The sequence below is a fragment of the Syngnathoides biaculeatus genome, chromosome 22 (genome assembly GCF_019802595.1).
Source record: "Syngnathoides biaculeatus isolate LvHL_M chromosome 22, ASM1980259v1, whole genome shotgun sequence".
Classification (NCBI taxonomy): domain Eukaryota; kingdom Metazoa; phylum Chordata; class Actinopteri; order Syngnathiformes; family Syngnathidae; genus Syngnathoides; species Syngnathoides biaculeatus.
The window spans coordinates 16,690,271-16,709,049 of record NC_084661.1 but is presented as its reverse complement, the minus strand read 5'-3'; the positions used below and the strand labels follow the sequence as shown (position 1 = coordinate 16,709,049).

General features: G+C 46.5%; 1 protein-coding gene across 13 annotated transcripts in view; it reads left to right on the top strand.

Moving 5' to 3' along the window:
• The window catches only part of nrxn1a (neurexin 1a), a 70,784-nt gene that overhangs the window by 29,382 nt on the left and 22,623 nt on the right, over positions 1–18,779 (top strand). For 9 of the 13 annotated variants that reach the window (XM_061809952.1, XM_061809953.1, XM_061809946.1 and 6 more), the window contains 8 exons: positions 831–854; positions 5,546–5,707; positions 8,645–8,716; positions 10,139–10,363; positions 10,816–10,963; positions 12,603–12,733; positions 13,918–14,170; positions 18,366–18,569. In XM_061809952.1, the coding sequence (XP_061665936.1) occupies positions 831–854; positions 5,546–5,707; positions 8,645–8,716; positions 10,139–10,363; positions 10,816–10,963; positions 12,603–12,733; positions 13,918–14,170; positions 18,366–18,569 (1,219 nt within the window). The remainder of the gene's footprint in view (positions 1–830; positions 855–5,545; positions 5,708–8,644; positions 8,717–10,138; positions 10,364–10,815; positions 10,964–12,602; positions 12,734–13,917; positions 14,171–18,365; positions 18,570–18,779) is intronic. The other 4 variants (XM_061809958.1, XM_061809957.1, XM_061809956.1 and 1 more) reach the window with 1 other exon arrangement.

Genomic DNA, 18,779 nt, shown 5'->3' with positions numbered 1-18,779 from the left:
GCAATTTAATATTAACCGAAATATTTTCAAATTTAAAATCAATTAAAAAAGAGAATTGATTGTTAAATATTCAATTGTAGTTTTTTTTCCTAAATGATTGAAAAATTTTACATTTTTTTCCCTTTCCTTTTAATAGAAACTGATTTAAATATATATTTTTTAATTGTCCCGCATTATAAAAACTATACAAAGTTGAAAGACATATGTTTGTATTTAATACACAGTAATTTAATTTAATAAACAATTGGACTCGAAAGGGGAGAAAAAAAAGATCAGGAATGAACCAAAAAAAATAAAGGTAGTAGTCAGAGCAGACTATTTTTTTGTAAAGTGCAAATTCCGCCATTTTTGTGGCTTCGCGTGAATATTTTAGTTGCAACATTGATGGCGTCGTCACAAGCGGGAGTCGTTGTCGCGTTTTTTAACCTGGAGCGCGACAACGGCGGCCGGCGCCGGGGACTCGGAGGTCCGACCAGGGGACGCTAACGGTGACGCTACCACTAAGTAGTCTGTGCCCCGCGCTGCCAATTTTTAAAAATTTTGCAGCCGTCCGGCAGCTCTCGCAGGTAAGTACGTCTTCCCGTCCTGCGAGTGAGTGAGTGGCTACTACTTGTACTAACTTGTTACTAACCTGCTAGTGGAACTAACTAACACCATCCATGGAATGATTCATACTACTAACCTAACCTGTGCCCTTCTCCTAGCGCAAAGCACTCCTCACCAGAGGGCCTCCTTTTCTCGAGCGGTTCCTTTTTTCCTTTGTCCAATTCCTTCTGTTCACAGTTTTTTTTTTTTGTTTGCTTTCCTTTCTCCTCCCCTCTCCTACAAAGCACTCAGGCATTGGACACGCTATGGTAAACAAACTCCATTGTTCGGTAGATACCATTCTAATTGTTTCTTAGTTTGGCTTTTGCCCCCCCCTCCCCTCCCCCCGTGTCTTATTTCCTTTTTACAACAACGACAAAAGTAAGCAATAAAAGGATAAGTGCGGTTGGTAATTCTTTTTTTTTTTTTTTTTTTTTTTTTTTGGTTGTTGTTTTGAGCTTAAAAAAGCCCCGATGTCCCCCCCCCCCCACCCCCCCAGTCATCCCTCCTGCCACCCCTCTCTTGTTGCCATGTTCGCCTTTTCTCTTCCCGCCTCATGACTTCTGATTGGCTCATGCCTCACCCGCACGCCAGCATCGCACTTCCTCTTCTGCATGCACAAAACGCAATTGCCGTAACTCCCGGCCTACGGAGGTCACCTGGTTATAAACATCACCCAGTACATTTGTAACGGAAATAGCATTTGGTAGACCCTGAGCCGCAGCTGTGTAAAAGCCGCAAGCGCACACGTTGAAACACGAGATATTTACAAAAAAAGATGGCGCACAGAGAGTTTAACGCCAGTGCTAACGCTAGCACCGCTGCGTAGCACTCACACTAGCGCTGCACTAACCAAGCCGGTTAAAAAAAAAAAAACATACCGGTAAAAATCACCAAGACACGGCAGTAACACGCTAGCGCAGCGCTAACAGGGACGGCCCAGTAAAAGTCACTTCCTCGGCACATATATTCCACCGGTCTCACACTTACCTCTTCCACGCCCCCTTGCGGCCGTAAGAAAAAAAAAAATGCACAAATTAGCCGCATCGCCGCATAAACCGCAGGGTTGAAAGCGTGTGAAAAACGTCGCGGCTTATAAATCGGAAATTACAATATCTATTATTACGACCCGAGCGCTTGGTGGCGCTGGTGGCCCACTTGGAGTGGTGCCCACTTTTATTCTTCCAACAAAATCATGGCCTTTCTTTTCAAACCCGTGAGTCAGGTCATTTTTTTTTTGTTTTTTTTTTTTTTTGCAAATGTATTTATCTTCGCCGTCAGGCTAAATTTACGAGATTTTCTTGTCGAGGTCATCAAATGTGGGCCTCAGCAAACATTTGCCTTAAAAACCAGTTTCCCCCAAACAGTAAAAAAATCGGGTGGATTATGCCTGCACCTACAAAAACCTCCCAAGAATCCTTGCACCAATGCGGGCGCGAAGTCGGCCATTTTGTTTTTGTGTAGCTATCTAGTGGCGAATTCCAGGCTTAGTGCTTTGATGAATCCTCACAAGTAGCAACGTGACAAGCTAACTTTGAGGAACCTGCAATGAGCACTTCTAAAATCCTTCATAACAAACAAATTGACAAAACGACAACAATTGATTGGTAAAGTACGACATTTTCTACTGCCCACGTTGTTCTTCTTACGAATAATGTTCCCTTTGCGCTATTTAAGTTGCGTTTTTAGGGCATTTTGACGCATTGAAACTTTGCCCCGTATGATCATGTAGGTGGATATTTTTAACAAGGTGGTCAACCAATCAGAGAAGGGCTTCAATGTTCAGTTATCCTGTTTCACCCTCATTGGATGGTGGTTTTTTTTTCTAGCGGGTTTCTTTAAAAGCGACATTCCGCAAAAAAATACATTTCTAAGCTTTCACCAATCACGACAAAATTTGGTAAAAGTGTAGCGGAACAGGATGCTTGGAAAACATCCGTTCTTGAAAGTGAACTAAAATTCAGCGACTTTGTTTCGAAGCCCTTTTAGCGGTGAAATCTGGAGTTCGTAGTTTGGAAAAACAATGCTACACCGTAAATTACACAAATGAGTCAAACTCGGGAGCAATAATCTTCGGCAAAGGGCTCAGAAATAAATTGTAAACTTTTTTTTTGGCCATGCCATAAAAGATTGGCGGAGCATGACTGCATAGGGGCTCGCACATTAGCGCCGCACTCAAAAGTTCCCCAAAAATCAATCAGCCCCCGACGCTACTGGCTTCACAAATCAACATTAGATCGGGCGCATGCAAAAGTCTCAGGAACCGCGTCTGAAATTCATTTTAGGTCCAAGCAGCTATTTTGGATGTTTTAGGTCTTTCCAAATTCTGCTCACGTATTCGCAAAACTGAACTCCTAAACAGATGGGCCACGCGAAAGTTAAGCTTTTTTTATTTTTTTGCGTCGAGCACGGCGTCAAAATTTGACCGTCATTTTTGCGGTTTGGCCGCGAGGGCCCGTTCTCGGCCGCTTGTAGCTCGCATAATTTTGGTTTGCCGGCGTCCGAGTCGCTGCTGCACGCTTCCTCCCCATCATCCCGTCATCCTCCTTGTGCACGCGGAATGAGCGACCACGCCGCATGTTTATGCATCTCCTCGTGGAATGAGCCCATCTAACAAACGTGTGCTTACGTGTGTGTCAAAATGTGCGTGTTTGTCGTCAGGATGTCATCTGAGCTGAAAAAAAACAACAAAACGGTCCCCCGGCCCCAAGATGGCAAACTCCACTAACAACATCATCGCAACTAACAACACACTAACGCCATTACAGCTTACTAACATCATCAACCCTAACCTCAGCAACCCGGCACTACTAACTAGCCTCTGGAGACTCTACTAACACCTTGCGCCCGCTACATAAACAGGAATACTAGTTTACGGCCTTCGGGTGACAGGATCGGAGTCTGTCTGGTGGCAAAATGGGCCGCTTGTGTGTCGAGCGAGGCAAGCTGTTAAAAGTTGTATGAGCGAGTAAATCAAATCGCCGACGGGAAAAAGAGCTTGCAAAGCCAAAGGTGGAGTCAGCGTTTGTGGTGCAATCTGGCGTGAAAGTGTTTGTTAAAGCCTCGGCTGACAAAGTCACCCTTGCGGTGGACGTGACTATCTGACGTAGCGCTTAATGCTTTCTCATGCCCGAGATCAATAATCGTGCCAGGCTGTTTAGTAGCGTGGACTTGTTAGCGTCTGAAAGTGGTCTAGCGGGAAACGTTTCAACATTTAGTGTTGTGCGAGAGGGGTCGCCTGTCCCAACAGGTCCTTCCTTCCCGCGATCCAGCTTCTAACAGCATTTTATTCACAGAAGGTACCCTCGCTAAAGTTAGATCCGTCGCTCGGCTTGAAAAACTCTTTGCCACGACAGCTCAGATCCCGGCTCGTCGGGCCCTCGCTTCATGGCTCCCAATCACATTTGTTGCCAAACTCTGAGGACGAGAACCCCTTGACCCAGATTAGAATTGCTGTCTTTTGGGTTGTCAAACAAGAGTCGGGCTAGCCAGATTACTCTGTCACACTGTGTCATGGCTAACTGACCCAATTTTTTCCACTCTTTGTCACGGAACTCTGAGGAGGATTACCCTCAACCCAGATCAGAATTTGTCTTTAGAGGTGGGAAAACTTTGATCGCTGCAACTAAGAGAGAGTCTACCTCGCCCTTCATGGGATTGTGTCGCAGTTTACAATCCCACTTCTGAAAGAATTTGTCACACAACTAAGCAAGGAGCACTCTCAACCCAAATGAAAATTATTTGAAAAGGTTGAAAAGTATTGGACACGACTAAGACACCACAACCCGTTATTTTCCCCTTCATGGGTGTGCAACTGTGCGACGGATGAACATTCCAATTCTGAGACCACTTGTCTCCCAACTCTCAGGAGGAGAATCCCCAAACCAGATGTTGATTGGGTTTACTAGAAGGAGGGTTACCAGAATAACTCAGACTGGGGCTGCATGCTACATGGTACCCAGATCACAAATAGTGCCTCTTCCACATTGGGGCCCATATCACCGGATACTGTACCATCTGACACCAGACTCTGATGTGGAAATGCCTCATCCCACATTTTCGTCCTCGGTCAATTGTCTTGAAAAATCTTTGCCAGGAGTCTTGAGTCTCCGGCATGGTAGCGCTGCCTCGCTACTTCCCGTTTTTACGGGTGGGCTCATTTCATGCCTTACATCGAACGTCTGACACATTTTGTTACCAAACATTTAGGAAGTACCATCAACCTTAAATCCTTTGGGTTGATAAATCGGATCAAGACCACAAAACTAATCGTCCTGACTCTGGGCCATGGTAGCTTTTTCTCACCGTGCTTTTCCACCGCTTATAATGTCCAACACCACACTCTGGATTCCAAAGGCAGATTTCACCCGGGGTCTATCGATTTGAAAATTGGAAGCAAGGGTCGGCCATTTGTCGAACTTTACCAGCCTCTTCATGACGCCGTTTGTCTCCGGACTCTGACTGAGTACTCTCAACTTGAATTTTAACCCAAATGTACTGGATTGGTTCCACGGACGCACACAGTTTTCTCCTGAGAATTTGGTCCTTCAAAATGACATCCTTAGAACCAAGACTTCCACTTCTGACACCAGTAGGTTGGACACCGACCAGGACCACCAGCAAGCTGCGGTTTTTGACACGGTAGCAACAACCCAGTCCAAGAAATAATCTCCACCAGTTATTCCAACGTGAAATTCCACAGATGGCCTCATGTCCAAACAGCCCAACTTCTGACACCATTGCTCACAGGCCTTTGCTTCCACGCAGTCCGCGGCACTACATCAAAGCAGTCACGCACACTTCCCCAAACCAACCGGACCTTCTTCCCGCCACAGCGCATACACATTTGGTTGCCAGATTAAATGGGGGCTAATTTGGCTGGTCTGCACCTAGCTAGCGCCTAGCGCCACCTTTGGGTGTGAGTATATAGCGTGTCCTTTCCCTGTGCTTTGTTGTGTAGGTGACCATCTCGGTGGACGGGATCCTGACCACCACGGGCTACACCCAGGAGGACTACACCATGCTGGGGTCCGACGACTTCTTCTACGTGGGAGGCAGCCCCAGCACGGCGGACCTGCCGGGCTCCCCAGTCAGCAACAACTTCATGGGCTGTTTGAAAGAGGTGGGGGCGGGGGGCGCTTTACGTGGGTGAAAAGTCGTCAAAGTATCTACGCAGTTTTGTTTGGATGGAGACGCGGTGAAGTGAAAAGGGTTGTGAGCAAATCATACAAATTTGAATGCTCAAGTATATGGAAGGAGGCCTTAAGATCGCGTCGTTCTTTCCGCTTTGAAACATTGTGGGCGTGTCCGTTGAATGGGCTGAAACCACGCCCCGCTCGACTGCCAACTGTCAATCAAAAAACACTGAAAACTCGGAAAAATTGGTGTGTCTTCCGAAAATATATCCGCCTAAAGCCTCCATTCGCCGGAATATCTCTCACCGGGTCATCGCAGGGCTTTCCCATGCCGTGACAACGAGGCACTCGAAAGCGGCCCAAAGCCTCTGTCCGCATACATACTGTCAATTAAGATTTTTTTTTTTTTTTTTTTAATAATCCTCAATAATCTGCCATTTCTCTGTGACGTGGGCGCATTCACGGCTTCGATTTCCGCCGCCGTGAAATCGAACAATAGCCGCCGACGTCCATGTAAAAACGGTCCCAAAAGCGTCTTTCACCGCTTTCAGGTGCTTTTCTGACTTCAGTTCAATGCCCGTTTAAAATTAAATGAAATATACTTAACCGTTGTACGCAATCCTGAAGTACGCCGGTTTAAATAATTTTCAAAACAAGAAACATGATCAAGTCGTCCGATTTAGAGCTCCAAGCAACCAACATTCTCCTGTTAGCAAAAAAAAAAAAAAAGCATGTGCGGCAAGAGAAACGCTTCCAACTGGCAGATTGTCAGCAAAAGTCTCCGACACCTTGCCAACATCTGAGAGAATTGCTAATGAGGAGCGTCGTTGAGGGACGAGACGCATGCTAATTAGCCAGGCCGCGACGCGCGCGATTCTTATATGCAACGCGTACGGAGTACACGTAAATACGCGAGCGGGCGAGCGTCGCTTTCATTCACGCGGCCACGGGAGAGTCGTAAACAAACGACCGAACCAAACGTGACAGCTGTAAGTACGCGTACTGTCCGTTTGCATGTTTACTAGCACCGTGGTGCAAATGGAGATTTAGTTCCAGTTTGCGTGTGGTGTAGAACGTCATCTTTCCTAAGTAAACGATTGACAAGTGTCGTGCCGTAATTATATAATAATACACTAAAATAGGACAAGTTTTTAAAGGAGTCTGGAGAGGATTTCACTTTATTAGGAAATATTTGTATTCGTTTCATTGTTTTTTTTTTTTTCACTTGTTTGGCTTCTTTTCCGAAATTGTATTTTCCTCTTAGTTTTACAGTTATTTATATTTATCATCTTTTATTTGATGTCGTTTTTTGACTTGATTTGCAAATTTATATTTGCTTTTTGTTTTGTATTTTTTGCAAACTTTAATTTTATTTGTGTCATTATTTGGTTATTTTCTTCTATTTTAATTTATCTCCATGATTGTATTCAGTCAAATTATTTGACTTTACTTGGCAAGTTCTATTTATTTTATTTGACTAAATATGCAAATTCTTATAACATTTAAGTCCTGGTTTTACTTGATTTTTCTGTTTTTATCCAATTCAATATCTGCTCTCTCTTTCTATGCTCTTTATTTCTTTTCGTGATTTATTCTATTTTGATTTATTGTACGGATTTTTCTGCACTTTGTTTTATTCATCCCACCGATTCAATCGATTGCAAACTTGACTTTATTTTATTTGACAATCTGACATTTGATGTCATTGACTTCTATTTTTCCTCGTTGTGTTTCGGCGTTTTATCGGTCGCATCGTTGAAAAGTCGCCGCCTTGTTTTTAACTTCGCTTGCTTGCTTGCCGGAGGAAGCGAAGCGAATGCGCCGCGGCTCAATCAAGGCCGGCCTGTGTTTGCGCTCGTGCCGATGCATCAGGATGCTCGGCACAAGCGCCGACTTCTGAGAGCGTTCTGTGTGCGAGCGCGGCAGGAAGAAGGCGGGCCGGCGCCGGCGCCGTCGGCCTGCCGCTGCCCGCTCCTCTCAAAACACTTCGATGTTATTTATGTCTCTGTAAAACGTCGGCAAGGATATAAAATGAGGCCGTTCCGACCGCTTTGAAAGGATGTGGGCGTGTCCGTCAAATGCGCTGAAGCCACGCCCCTCTCAGCTGTCACCTGTCAATCAAATACCACTACCTAATAATAATAATAATAACGTCTCCGTCGGCTGGAATACACCCCAAGGGCTTTTCCACCGCGTGACAACGAGGCGCTCTAAAGCAGCCCCCGGTCCAGCTGCTCGCGATCACGTTTGACTTTTTATTTTTATTTTTTTTAATTTGCTTCCATCCTCATGCTTCTGTCCTTCTAGCAGTGATGCGCACGCACTCACGGCTGACAATGAGGCGCTCTAACGTGCCCACGTAAGCGTAGAGCCATTCAAATCTTTGTATTGCTCTTTGCTCACTTTATTTTTATAATTAACAAAAAGAGGGAACAGTGCATCCATATTCCTCTTATTCTTTTCTTCTCTGTGGCGCCCCCTGGTGTTCAGACCCAACACACTACATAACAGAAATACCTTGTGCTACTTAAAGATAAAAATCTGGCAAAACTGTTGTTGATGTTAGCATGTCTGCAATCTTACTTTTTGAAGTTGTTACACCAAAAGTAGTATCTTGGAGTAAAACTCATCCCGCATCGGACAGAAGTACGTTTTCGAAAACTATTTGGTGATTATAAGATATATTTGTTACAACTGCAAGATGTCCTGAAGTATCGTCAGTACTTGGAAGTAAGTACTGTACTTGTACTCATCTTGGGTGCCCAAAAAGTGGTAGTTGGCAGTTCAAATCCGCTTCATTTGGGACTCTCAAAAACCATGAAAAGAACCTGAAATGATTGATCAATGTTCCATCTTTTGTGATTCAAATGTGGCTTCATATTTCATCCTTTTTGTGTGTGTGTGTGTGTGTGTCCCGGTGGAAGGTGGTGTACAAGAACAACGACGTGCGGCTGGAGCTGTCTCGACTGGCTAAGCAGGGGGACCCCAAGATGAAGGTAGCGTCGGCCATGTTGTCGTCTCCGCTTCCGCAACTTCTATTTTATGGTCCCGCGGCGGCTCTCGAGACGTTTTCCTCCGGCTTAATGTTGTCGAAATGCACCCGTGAGCGCAACCTGTCACTAAGAGGACCAATCTAAAATTGCCGCCCCGCCATATTGCGTTTGATTTAGGAATGTTTCGCCTTCGCGCGAGCCGCAGTAGAGCTGCACTCGCTGTTGATTGAATCCCGGAAGATCACTAAAAGACGTCAACCCGATGAGCGCAATCAATTTGGGTTTTCTATTGCTTTGAGTTTGTTGACATTTGCGATGCGTTCTAAAGTCGAATCGTGTTAAATATTTGGTATTTGTGCATTTAGTCCACTGAAACTGCTGTACTTTATTCTCACACAAGTACGTATAAAACCAACCGTTTGTGTCATAAGTGCACATTTTGTCATTGAAAGACTTTTTCAGTAAAAATGTCGTCTTTTCCGAATGAGCCTGTTAATAGCCTACATTTTATCCATTTTGAAAGCCCAAAATAAAAACGATCATACTAAAAAACTCAAACTGTAATTTCCGTCCTACAGAGTGGACCCGATTATAAGTCTCACCCAGTACATTTGTAAAGAAAATACCATTTGGTACGTACATAAGCCGCACCTGAGTAAAAGCCGCAAGTGCCCACGTTGAAACACGAGATATTTACAAAGTAAGACGGTACACAGAAAGAGTTTTCAAAGTTTTAATATCTTATCTTAACATAGCAACAACATGGTAGCAGGAAAAGGGCAGGTTCAGAAAAAAAAGCGCTAAAACTAGCGCAGTGCTTAAAAAACAAAAAAAAAACATACTGGTAAAAGCCACTTCCTTGGCACATATATTCCATTGGTCTCGCTCTTACCTTTTCCACTTGAGTGCCCCCCTTGCAGCTGTTAGAGAAAATGCACAAATTAGCCGCATCACCGCATAAGCCGCAGGGTTGAAAGCGTGTGAAAAAAAAGTCACGGTTTGTAGGCAGGAAATTACGATAATCATAATTTTGCCACATTTGCCTAAAAATGGAGATGGTGTTCGGCTTTTGTATTTGAACCCTCTAAGTGCTCAAAAGAAAAGCGAGATTTGTATTTGGAATTTGATGAAAACAAAAAAGTGCAATTAACGCAGACACGAGTAGAAATTGTGAGAATTTTGCAGCAGTCTTGTCATGTTTATTCTCCAGCGCCGTATCCCATAATATTCAGTATAGTGTACATACCCCATTGCAAATTTGGGCTTGTGACATGGGGGGGGCGTACACCATCTTAAAAGTCTTTATCCCCTCGTGAAATGGGATTATGCTGTAAAGATGGCGCCGTTTCAATCCCGAAAGGATCGGGTTTTGTCGCATATCAGCCCTATCGAATAGCTCACGACGGCGGTCCGACGACCCCGCAGGTGAGCGGCGTGGTGTCCTTCAAGTGCGAGAGCGTGGCCACGCTGGATCCCGTCACCTTCGACACGCCCGAGTCCTTCGTGGCGCTGAGCAAGTGGACGGCCAAGAAGGCGGGCTCCATCTCCTTCGACTTCCGGACCACCGAGCCCAACGGCTTGATGCTCTTCAGCCACGGGAAGCCCAGGCAGATTCAGCGCAAGGACCCCCGCACGCCGCCCACCGTCAAGGTCAAACAAACCCACCGAGAGTGGGCCTTTTTCCGCCTTTTTTTTTTTTTTTTTTTTTAAGTTGACCCGTTGGGCTTCATTTTCGCGAATACGCCGCTCTATATAGTCAGGCACTGGTGTCCAACTCAAGGCTCAGGGGCCAGATCGGGGCCACTGTATGATTTTGTGTGGTCCGCGGAGGCAAATCATCCGTGTCGACTTCCACGATTCTTGTTCAAATCTGCAGAAAAAATTCAATTGAATGATATTGCAAGCATTTTTGTGTTGCTGAACGTGTACAATAGTTGAAAAACGCATTATCCGTGATTTCTGATTCCAAAACGACTTCATGTAAATATGATGAGGCGATTAAAGATTTTTATGGTTTCAGTCATAACGTGGGCCACAACAAAAATGAGTTTGACACCAGTCCAGCATTTGGGGACCCTCCCCACCCCTCTTGTGTCTTTCAGGTGGACTTCTTCGCCATTGAGATGCTGGACGGCCACCTGTACCTGCTGCTGGACATGGGCTCGGGGACCACCAAGACCAAGGCCATCGACAGGAAGGTCAACGACGGCGAGTGGTACCACGTGGACTTTCAGAGGGACGGGCGCTCAGGTACGCCCCCTCGCTCGCTTCGGTGGCCCCTGCGCCGTTCACTGGAAAGCTTTAATCGAGAGCTTGAACCTTTTACAGCGTTTTTTTTTTTTTTTTTTTTTTTTTTTGCGGGGGGGGGTTAATTTTTTTTTTTCGCTCTTCGACATTGTTTTCCAAATTTGACCAATTTTATTTAACATTTGACTTCATGTCAAATCTTTAAATTTCATTTTTTAATTAACACCTTCTATTTCTATTTTATGTATTGATACATTTTTATTGACTTCATTTGCCAAACTTTACACATTATAATGGCCAAAGTTATTTTTGCATTTGATTACTTGACTTTATTTGCAAATTAAATTGAATCAAGGCTAATAAAGATGGATCGGCTGGTAAAGCGTTGGCCTCGCAGTTCTGAGGACCCAAGTTCGATCCCGGCCCCGCCTGTGTGGAGTTTGCGTGTTCTCCCCGTGCCTGCGTGGCTTTTCTCCGGGCACTCCCGTTTCCTCCCACATCCCAAAAACTCTAAAATTGCCGCGAGGTACACCTCCTCCTGCCCGTTGACAGCTGGGATAGGCTCCAGCACTCCCGACGACCCTCGTGAGGGTAAGCGGCAAAAGAAAATGGGTGGATGGAATTGAATGAAGCCATTTAATTATTTTATTATACTTCCATGCCGAGTGTTCGTTTTATGACTTTTATGTACCAAACATGAAACTTTTTGTTGACTAGACCATATTTCCCAAATGTAATGCTCCATATTTTTTATTTCCACTGATTATATTTATTTTCTTTTCTGATATTTGTCCTAATATTTTATCTCTCTTATTTGAACCTTAGCTGCATAATTTTTAATATTTATTTGCCATTATTAACCATATATATTTTTTGGTTTTGTTGACTTGACGGCACTATATTATTGTTTTGTTGAATGTGATTTGATGACCCAAATGTGTCGGACTGATCTCGCTCCCCCTTTGTTTTGTCCACTTTTTTTTTTTTTTTTTTTTTAACTGCATCGCTGTGCAAACAACAACAACAACATCCCTCCGCCTTCTCCCCGGTCTCCATTAATGTCATGATGTAAATGAGACAAGACGGGACAATAGATTGGGGGGGGGGGGTCCGCTTTGAGAAGAAGCGGCGCCACCCATCTCCCTCGCGCGTCACTTCTTTTTTTGGACGCCGTTGTTGGCACGACGATGCGCGATTTGAAATGTGCCCGCTTTGCTGCTCCCCCTGTGGAAAAAGGCAGTAATCCTGTTTGTCTGCCTGCCGTCTGTAGTCGGAAAACAAACGGCGGCTTATTGAATCCAACACTCGAAACATCAAATGTACACTAGCATTGTTTATAACTTTGTAATTGCCAGCAGCGCGCTCACTTTTCCCATCCCGCCCTCATTACTTCTCGATTGTTAGCGGCGGCCGTGACTAAAAATACACGTGCGATGATTTATTGATGAGAAAACAGTGGCCGTTGCGCTCCCGCTGATGATGATGATGATGATGAGTCACTGATGAGGGCTCGCATTTGCATCGCTTGCCATGTGGAGGAGGACAAAGAAGGAGGCGGGATAACAATGATGACGGCCATGATGATGATGATGATGATGGCGGCGGCCGAAGGTCACTGTGACGATGTTCGCGCTGCGTTCAGGGACCATCTCGGTGAACAGCGTGAGAACGGCGTACACGGCTCCCGGCGACAGCGAGATCCTGGACCTGGACGACACGCTGTACCTCGGCGGTCTTCCCGAGGACCGCGCCGGGCTCATCTTCCCCACGGAGGTTTGTGTGGCGCTCAAAAATTCTCTTAAAATGCTGCGGAATTTATTTGAACTATTTTGACTTTCGACTTTCGTCCGAGATACGAGTGACCCCAATTACCAACGACGACGTAGCTTTGATTTGAAGTCTGCTAGCTTAACGCTAACACGTCATGGGAAATGCCACAGATGAGTTAATGAGTAGCAACTGATGTCGTAATACTGAAGCAACAAATATCTCAATACAAACAGTGCAGCAACACATGTAGACAGTATTCTCTGTTGGGAAAAATGCTAATACTGTTGAAGATCACTCACAGTAGTTTGAGTGAAACTCATCTAGTATTGTACTGACCACTACTTGTCAGGTTTTTCTACTAACATGCCGTCGCTTAGTTAATTTTTGCCTTTGCGGTGCGCGAGAAAACGCAGTTTGCACCCGAACAGTCACGCTGAACTACAATTTCCTTACGTCACTCACGCCTCTTAAAGGAACACATCCAACACACAAATGCTACGACCACATACAGAAATTACACTTTATAAAATTACCTGAAGCGCCATCATCAGATTTATCCTCACGTTTGGTTCAGCTCATCTCAATCCTCCTCTAGCACCGTCAAGTGTACAACTACCGTAGTTTCTGGCCTACAAGCCGCAACTTTTTTCACGTTTTCACACAAGGGGGCACTCGAGCGGAAAAGATAAGAGTGAGACCGGTGGAATATATGTGCCGAGGGAGTGACTTTTACCGGTCCAGCCCTGTTAGCGCTGCGCTGGCGTGTTCACTGCTGTGTCTCAGAGATTTTTACCGGTATGTTTTTTTTTTTTTTAACCACCCCTGCTAGCGTGGCGCTAGCGTTAGCGCGGCGGCGCTAGCGTTAAACTGTCTGTGTAACGTCTCTCTTTGTGTTTCTGCACATTCTCTTGTTGTTATGTATTTAATGCAGTGCTATTTGTCGTTATTAAAACAACACAAAGAAAATTGTGGTTGTTTCAGGGCTGGAACGGATTAACGACGGTTCAAATGGGGAAATTTGGTGTGAAAATCAAGTACACAGACTTGTAGGCGCTGAAGTGGCAACTCATTAAAGAGTAGACAGCAGTTTGAGTTTATCCCCGAGCTACTCGAGCAATCAGATTTCAAGAAATTGCCAAATGTCAAAGTCACGCAAGGCTAAGACGGGACTTTTTTTGCGGCCTCAGGTGTGGACGGCGCTGTTGAACTACGGCTACGTGGGCTGCATCCGCGACCTTTTCGTGGACGGCCAGAGCAAAGACATCCGGCGTCTGGCCGAGGCCCAGCGGGCGGTGGGCGTCAAGCCCTCGTGCTCCCGCGAGCCCCCCAAGCAGTGCCTGTCCAACCCGTGCCAGCACAACGGCGTCTGCCGGGAGGGCTGGAACCGCTACGTCTGCGACTGCTCGGGCACCGGGTACCTGGGACGCTCCTGCGAGCGAGGTGAGCCCCGGGAAACTCTCGCGACCTCTGAAATGCTTCAATTTGGACCGGACTGAAAAATGAGGAAAAAGTCAGGAAATGCCGGCTTTCGCGGGCTGGGTCATCCCCCCCGGCCTAAATCTGTGTCAGTACCTTTTATACAGAAGGTTAACGTGAAAAGTTAAGAAAGCAGCAGATTTCAAAAATATTATACGAGGTACATCCGACCACCCCCGAAGCCGGAAAATCAACGGGGTGACTCGAATCTGTGTCGGGTTAGTTCTACAGAACAGAAGCAAAAATGCAGGCAGTGTAAAAGGGTTTTATGCTACCTCCAAAGATCATTTATTATATACTACCCCCACCTTACCAAAAAAAAAAAAAAAAGCCATGAAAAGAAGTACTTGTTTGTACTGTTTAAACAACGCCGCGGTCCACATAAAGTGCGTTACGCTTTCCCGTCAAGCCGTCGCGTCAGCCTGATCCGCTTGACTGACCTGCTTTAAAAAAAATACAATAAGAAAGTCAAAATAGTGGCAAGAGTCTGATTTGTATTTGGGTGGGATGGAGGGAAAGGAGGAAAAAGGCAAGGAAAGCGATAGCGGCAGTCACGGAGGCGGCGGCGGCGGCTCGGAACCGACGCGACGTGACAGCAGGTGGCGGGACGGCGAGGGCCAATCTCGACAACGCGGACGTTCAAATTCAAAGACGGAGACACGAGACGCGTAGAAGCGGCGGCGTGGATTGTGCCGGCGCCGCCGCGGGCCTCCAAAGTCTTGATCAGCCTCGGGCGCTCGCGTCGAGGGGTCAGAACTGCTGCTCGACTGGATTAAAGGAAGCACAGATGGACAAGCAGATGGAGAGAACCGTTGGCCGTGTTTACGCCTCCTACCTGCGGTTTTTTCCACCCTTTTTTTCTTTGCGTCACCCCCCCCCCATCCGCCCTCCCTCCCTCCTCGTCCTCCTCCGCCGCGCTTTCTTCCACCCCCCTCGCTTCCTAAACCGCCGTCAACGTTGATTCTCCGAAGAAAGCAGACATGTTTGCTGTCAACGTTTCCTCTTTGAAAGATCGCTCGTTGCTGTGATTCGCTAGTATTTGAACACCCTGCTATATTGCCAGTTCCGCCACATGGAAATCATGGAGGGGTCTGAAATTTTGGACACCGTGAGAGAGATCATCTAAAAAGGAAAAGCCAGAAATCACAACGTATGGTTTTTTTGTGTGATACAACTGCAAATAAGTATTTGAACACCTGAGAAAACCAATGTTCATATTTGGTACAGTAGCCTTTCTTTGCAAATACAGACGTCAAACGTTTCCTGGAGTTAAAAAAAAAATCATACATTATGATTTCTGGATTTTATATTTTTTTTAGCTGATCTCTCTCGCAGCGGACATGCACCTACGATGAAAATTTCAGACCCCTCCGTGATTTCTAAGCGGGAGAACTTGCAACATTGCAGGGTGTTCAAATGCGTATTTTCATCACCGTATGTCATATATTCTTTATCCTCCGTAGCGCTTTGGTGAAAAGCCGAGACGAGTGCAGTGCATCTTTGTCTATCTCGTAGCGCCCCCCCGGTGGCCAAGGTGTGCACACCGGAATGGGCATACGTGAGCTCATTTTGCCAAGTCTAAAATTATCGAATGCTATTCTTCCTTTTGGGGGGGCGAATCTGAAGGCACTTTTGCCCAATCGGAGATGTGCCGCTATTCTTCCGTCCTCCGACGGCCTCCGCCAACCGAAGCGAGGCGGCCGTGACCAAAGCCGACATTACGTCGCCCGTGAGAACCGTCCGGCGGCATGCGGCGCGCTCCTTTCGTGCTACGCGAGCGTTTTCGCGGTCGTCTCCCCCTTCGCTGTTAATGAGGCTTCATTTGCATTTTAACCAACAGCTTCCGCCTCCCTCACTTAACTAAAGCGTCCTCTGCTCACACATAAATTCGCTCGCTTGGTCCGACATGGCCGCACTCACGCTCTCTCTCTCTCTCTCTCTCTCTCTCTCTCTCGTCATCAGTATGCATGAGCCTCTCTCTCTCTTCCTGTTCTGTTGTTTTTGCCTTGGCTCCCACCGTCTCCCGCGGAAACAGGAAGAGCGAAGGCGGCGGAAAGCAAAGGAGGAATGAGAGAAAAAAGGGAAAAAAAAAATAAAAAGACAACACAGGGGAGGGGGAGAAAGGTGGGGGGGAGAGCGCGTTTAGCCGCGTACGTAATTGTCCAATAAAGAACGGCGTCCTCCAAGGTAAACAGTTTAGCGGCTGCGGATGGGCCCCAGCAGGTAGCGCGGGCGAGGACGTGACGGATATGCAAATGCGTATGCAAACGAGAGCGCAGATGGGATCAACCTGAGCTTGTTGCTTTGCGGCTGCAGGCTTTTTGGGCTGCCAGCGTTTTTTTCTTTTTCGCCAGCGCCGCGGATTCTGATGCAACCTGATCACAGCGAGCCGACAGCTAGCCAGCGCTATTTTTAGCGCGGGGGGGGGGTGGTCGATTAAGGCACGCTATCTGTTGTGGCAGCATTTTTTTTTTGTATTATTGAGAAAGCCTAACTGTTGTCTTTTCTGGTGTCAAAAGTGGTATACGGCGCCAAATGAAGCCTTTATTACATTGTAATTACAAACATGCAATCGTTTGCAGTCACAGGGGCATTCAGAATCCTTCGGCGAGAGTCACACGCTGCTTCACTAAGTGTGGATTTATTGGCTTATGTTCAATTATAGGAGGCTGTTTATTGAACAGGCGGCACGGTGGCTCCTCCGGGCACTCCGGTTTCCTCCCACACCCCAAAAATATGCAACATTAATTGGACACTCTAAATTGCCCATAGGTGTGATTGTGAGTGTTTGTCTGTATGTGCCCTGCGATTGGCTGGCGACCAGTTCAGGGTGTGCCCCGCCTCCTGCCCGTTGACAGCTGGGATAGGCTCCGGCACTCCCCGCGACCCTTGTGAGGATAAGCAGCAAGGAAAATGGATTGATGGATGTTTATTGAACAGGCGCGTGATCACAAACCTTCAATGGGCAGACCGATTATCGGCGCCGATATTTCTCACTTTGGTGCATATTGGCATCAGTATTTTTCCCAAAAAATCGGCCTGCCAATGCGATACCCATTCTAGACTTCAGGGAGCCATTCATTCGTCCGTTTTCCGAGCCGCTTATCCTCATGAGGATCGCGGGAGTGCCAATCCCAGGAGGCGGGGAGCACCCTCAACCGGTCGCTGACTTCAGGGAACTACTTTTATTTACGTTTCCAAGAGATCCTGCTGACCCTGGGAATTCCCTGCACTTCTTTTTCGTTTTAAAACTATGTTAAGTGAAATTGAAACTATTTTCAACTTTATTTACCGTTGAATTCTTGAAGGACATATTTATGTGTAGAACTTTTCGTTGACCTTTATAAGCACTTTTTGTAAGAACTTTAAAACAAAGATAAAAGACTTAAAAGGGGGGGAAAAAAGAAAAAAAAATTACATGATGCAAACCATAAAAGCTGTTTCATAAACATTTGCTCATTTGAGCATTTCAATCAGGGGTCTCAAACCGCCGGCCCGCAGACCATTTGCGGCCCACGAGTCGATGTTTTGTGGCCCCACCTTGATATGAAAGTATAATGGTCGTGCAGCCCTCTGGTTTTACATGGATGCCACGTTTACAGCGTTGTGTGCGGCGCTGACAGGCCGACCAATCACGGTGGGCTAGATGCCTATCGGGGGGTGTGACATCGATAGTTACAGCAGTGTTGCCATGGAGAGTTTTGCACACAAGTTGTAAACACCAGCGTCCGTCTTCATCTTATTTGGTGTAAGAAAAAAATATGTTTGAGAAGATGGGATTGTTTTTCATTTCTAATTTAAATTCCACATACGTCCACGTTCGCCGAGGCTGCGGCCCACCCTCGGCCAGACCCCGGTGTTTGAGACCCCTTATTTAAATTAATCCAAATTTTGATGCTGATATTTCCCCTTTTACTAAAAACAAATATCATCTCCTGATATTGGTTATCGGCCTCCTTGTTAATCGTTAGTGGACCGATGTATCAATACGTTGTCCGATCGATTTGGAGCTTCAAGTTAAGCCCGGCCAATGAGAGACAAGCCAAAGACGTCAACTGTCACATGATCGCAAACATCCAATTGCGCACACGCACTTTGAAGCCGACGGGCCTCGCGACGACACGTAACGACCTCCTTTTTCTCCCCCCCCATCGGGCAGACGCGACCATCCTGTCGTACGACGGCAGCAAGTTTATGAAGGTGCAGCTGCCCATGGCCATGCACACGGAGGCGGAGGACGTGTCGCTGCGCTTCCGCTCCCAGCGGGCCTACGGCGTCCTCATGGCGACCACGTCCCGCAACTCGGCCGACACCCTCCGGCTGGAGCTGGACGGCGGCCGCGTGCGCCTCACCGTCAACTTAGGTACTCGCGTGCGCCCCTCGTCCTCCCTCCCGTTTAGCCGGCGGGCCGATCCGCATCGTTAACGCGTCGACTTATGAGATGCTGCGCAACGGGAACGGCAGTCGGATGTTGCAGTGGAACCTCTTGAATTTACAGTCAAATTTTCCCCATCACAAATATGCAATTGTCGACACGAGTTACTTGCAACAGGAATATTAAAAACAATTATTG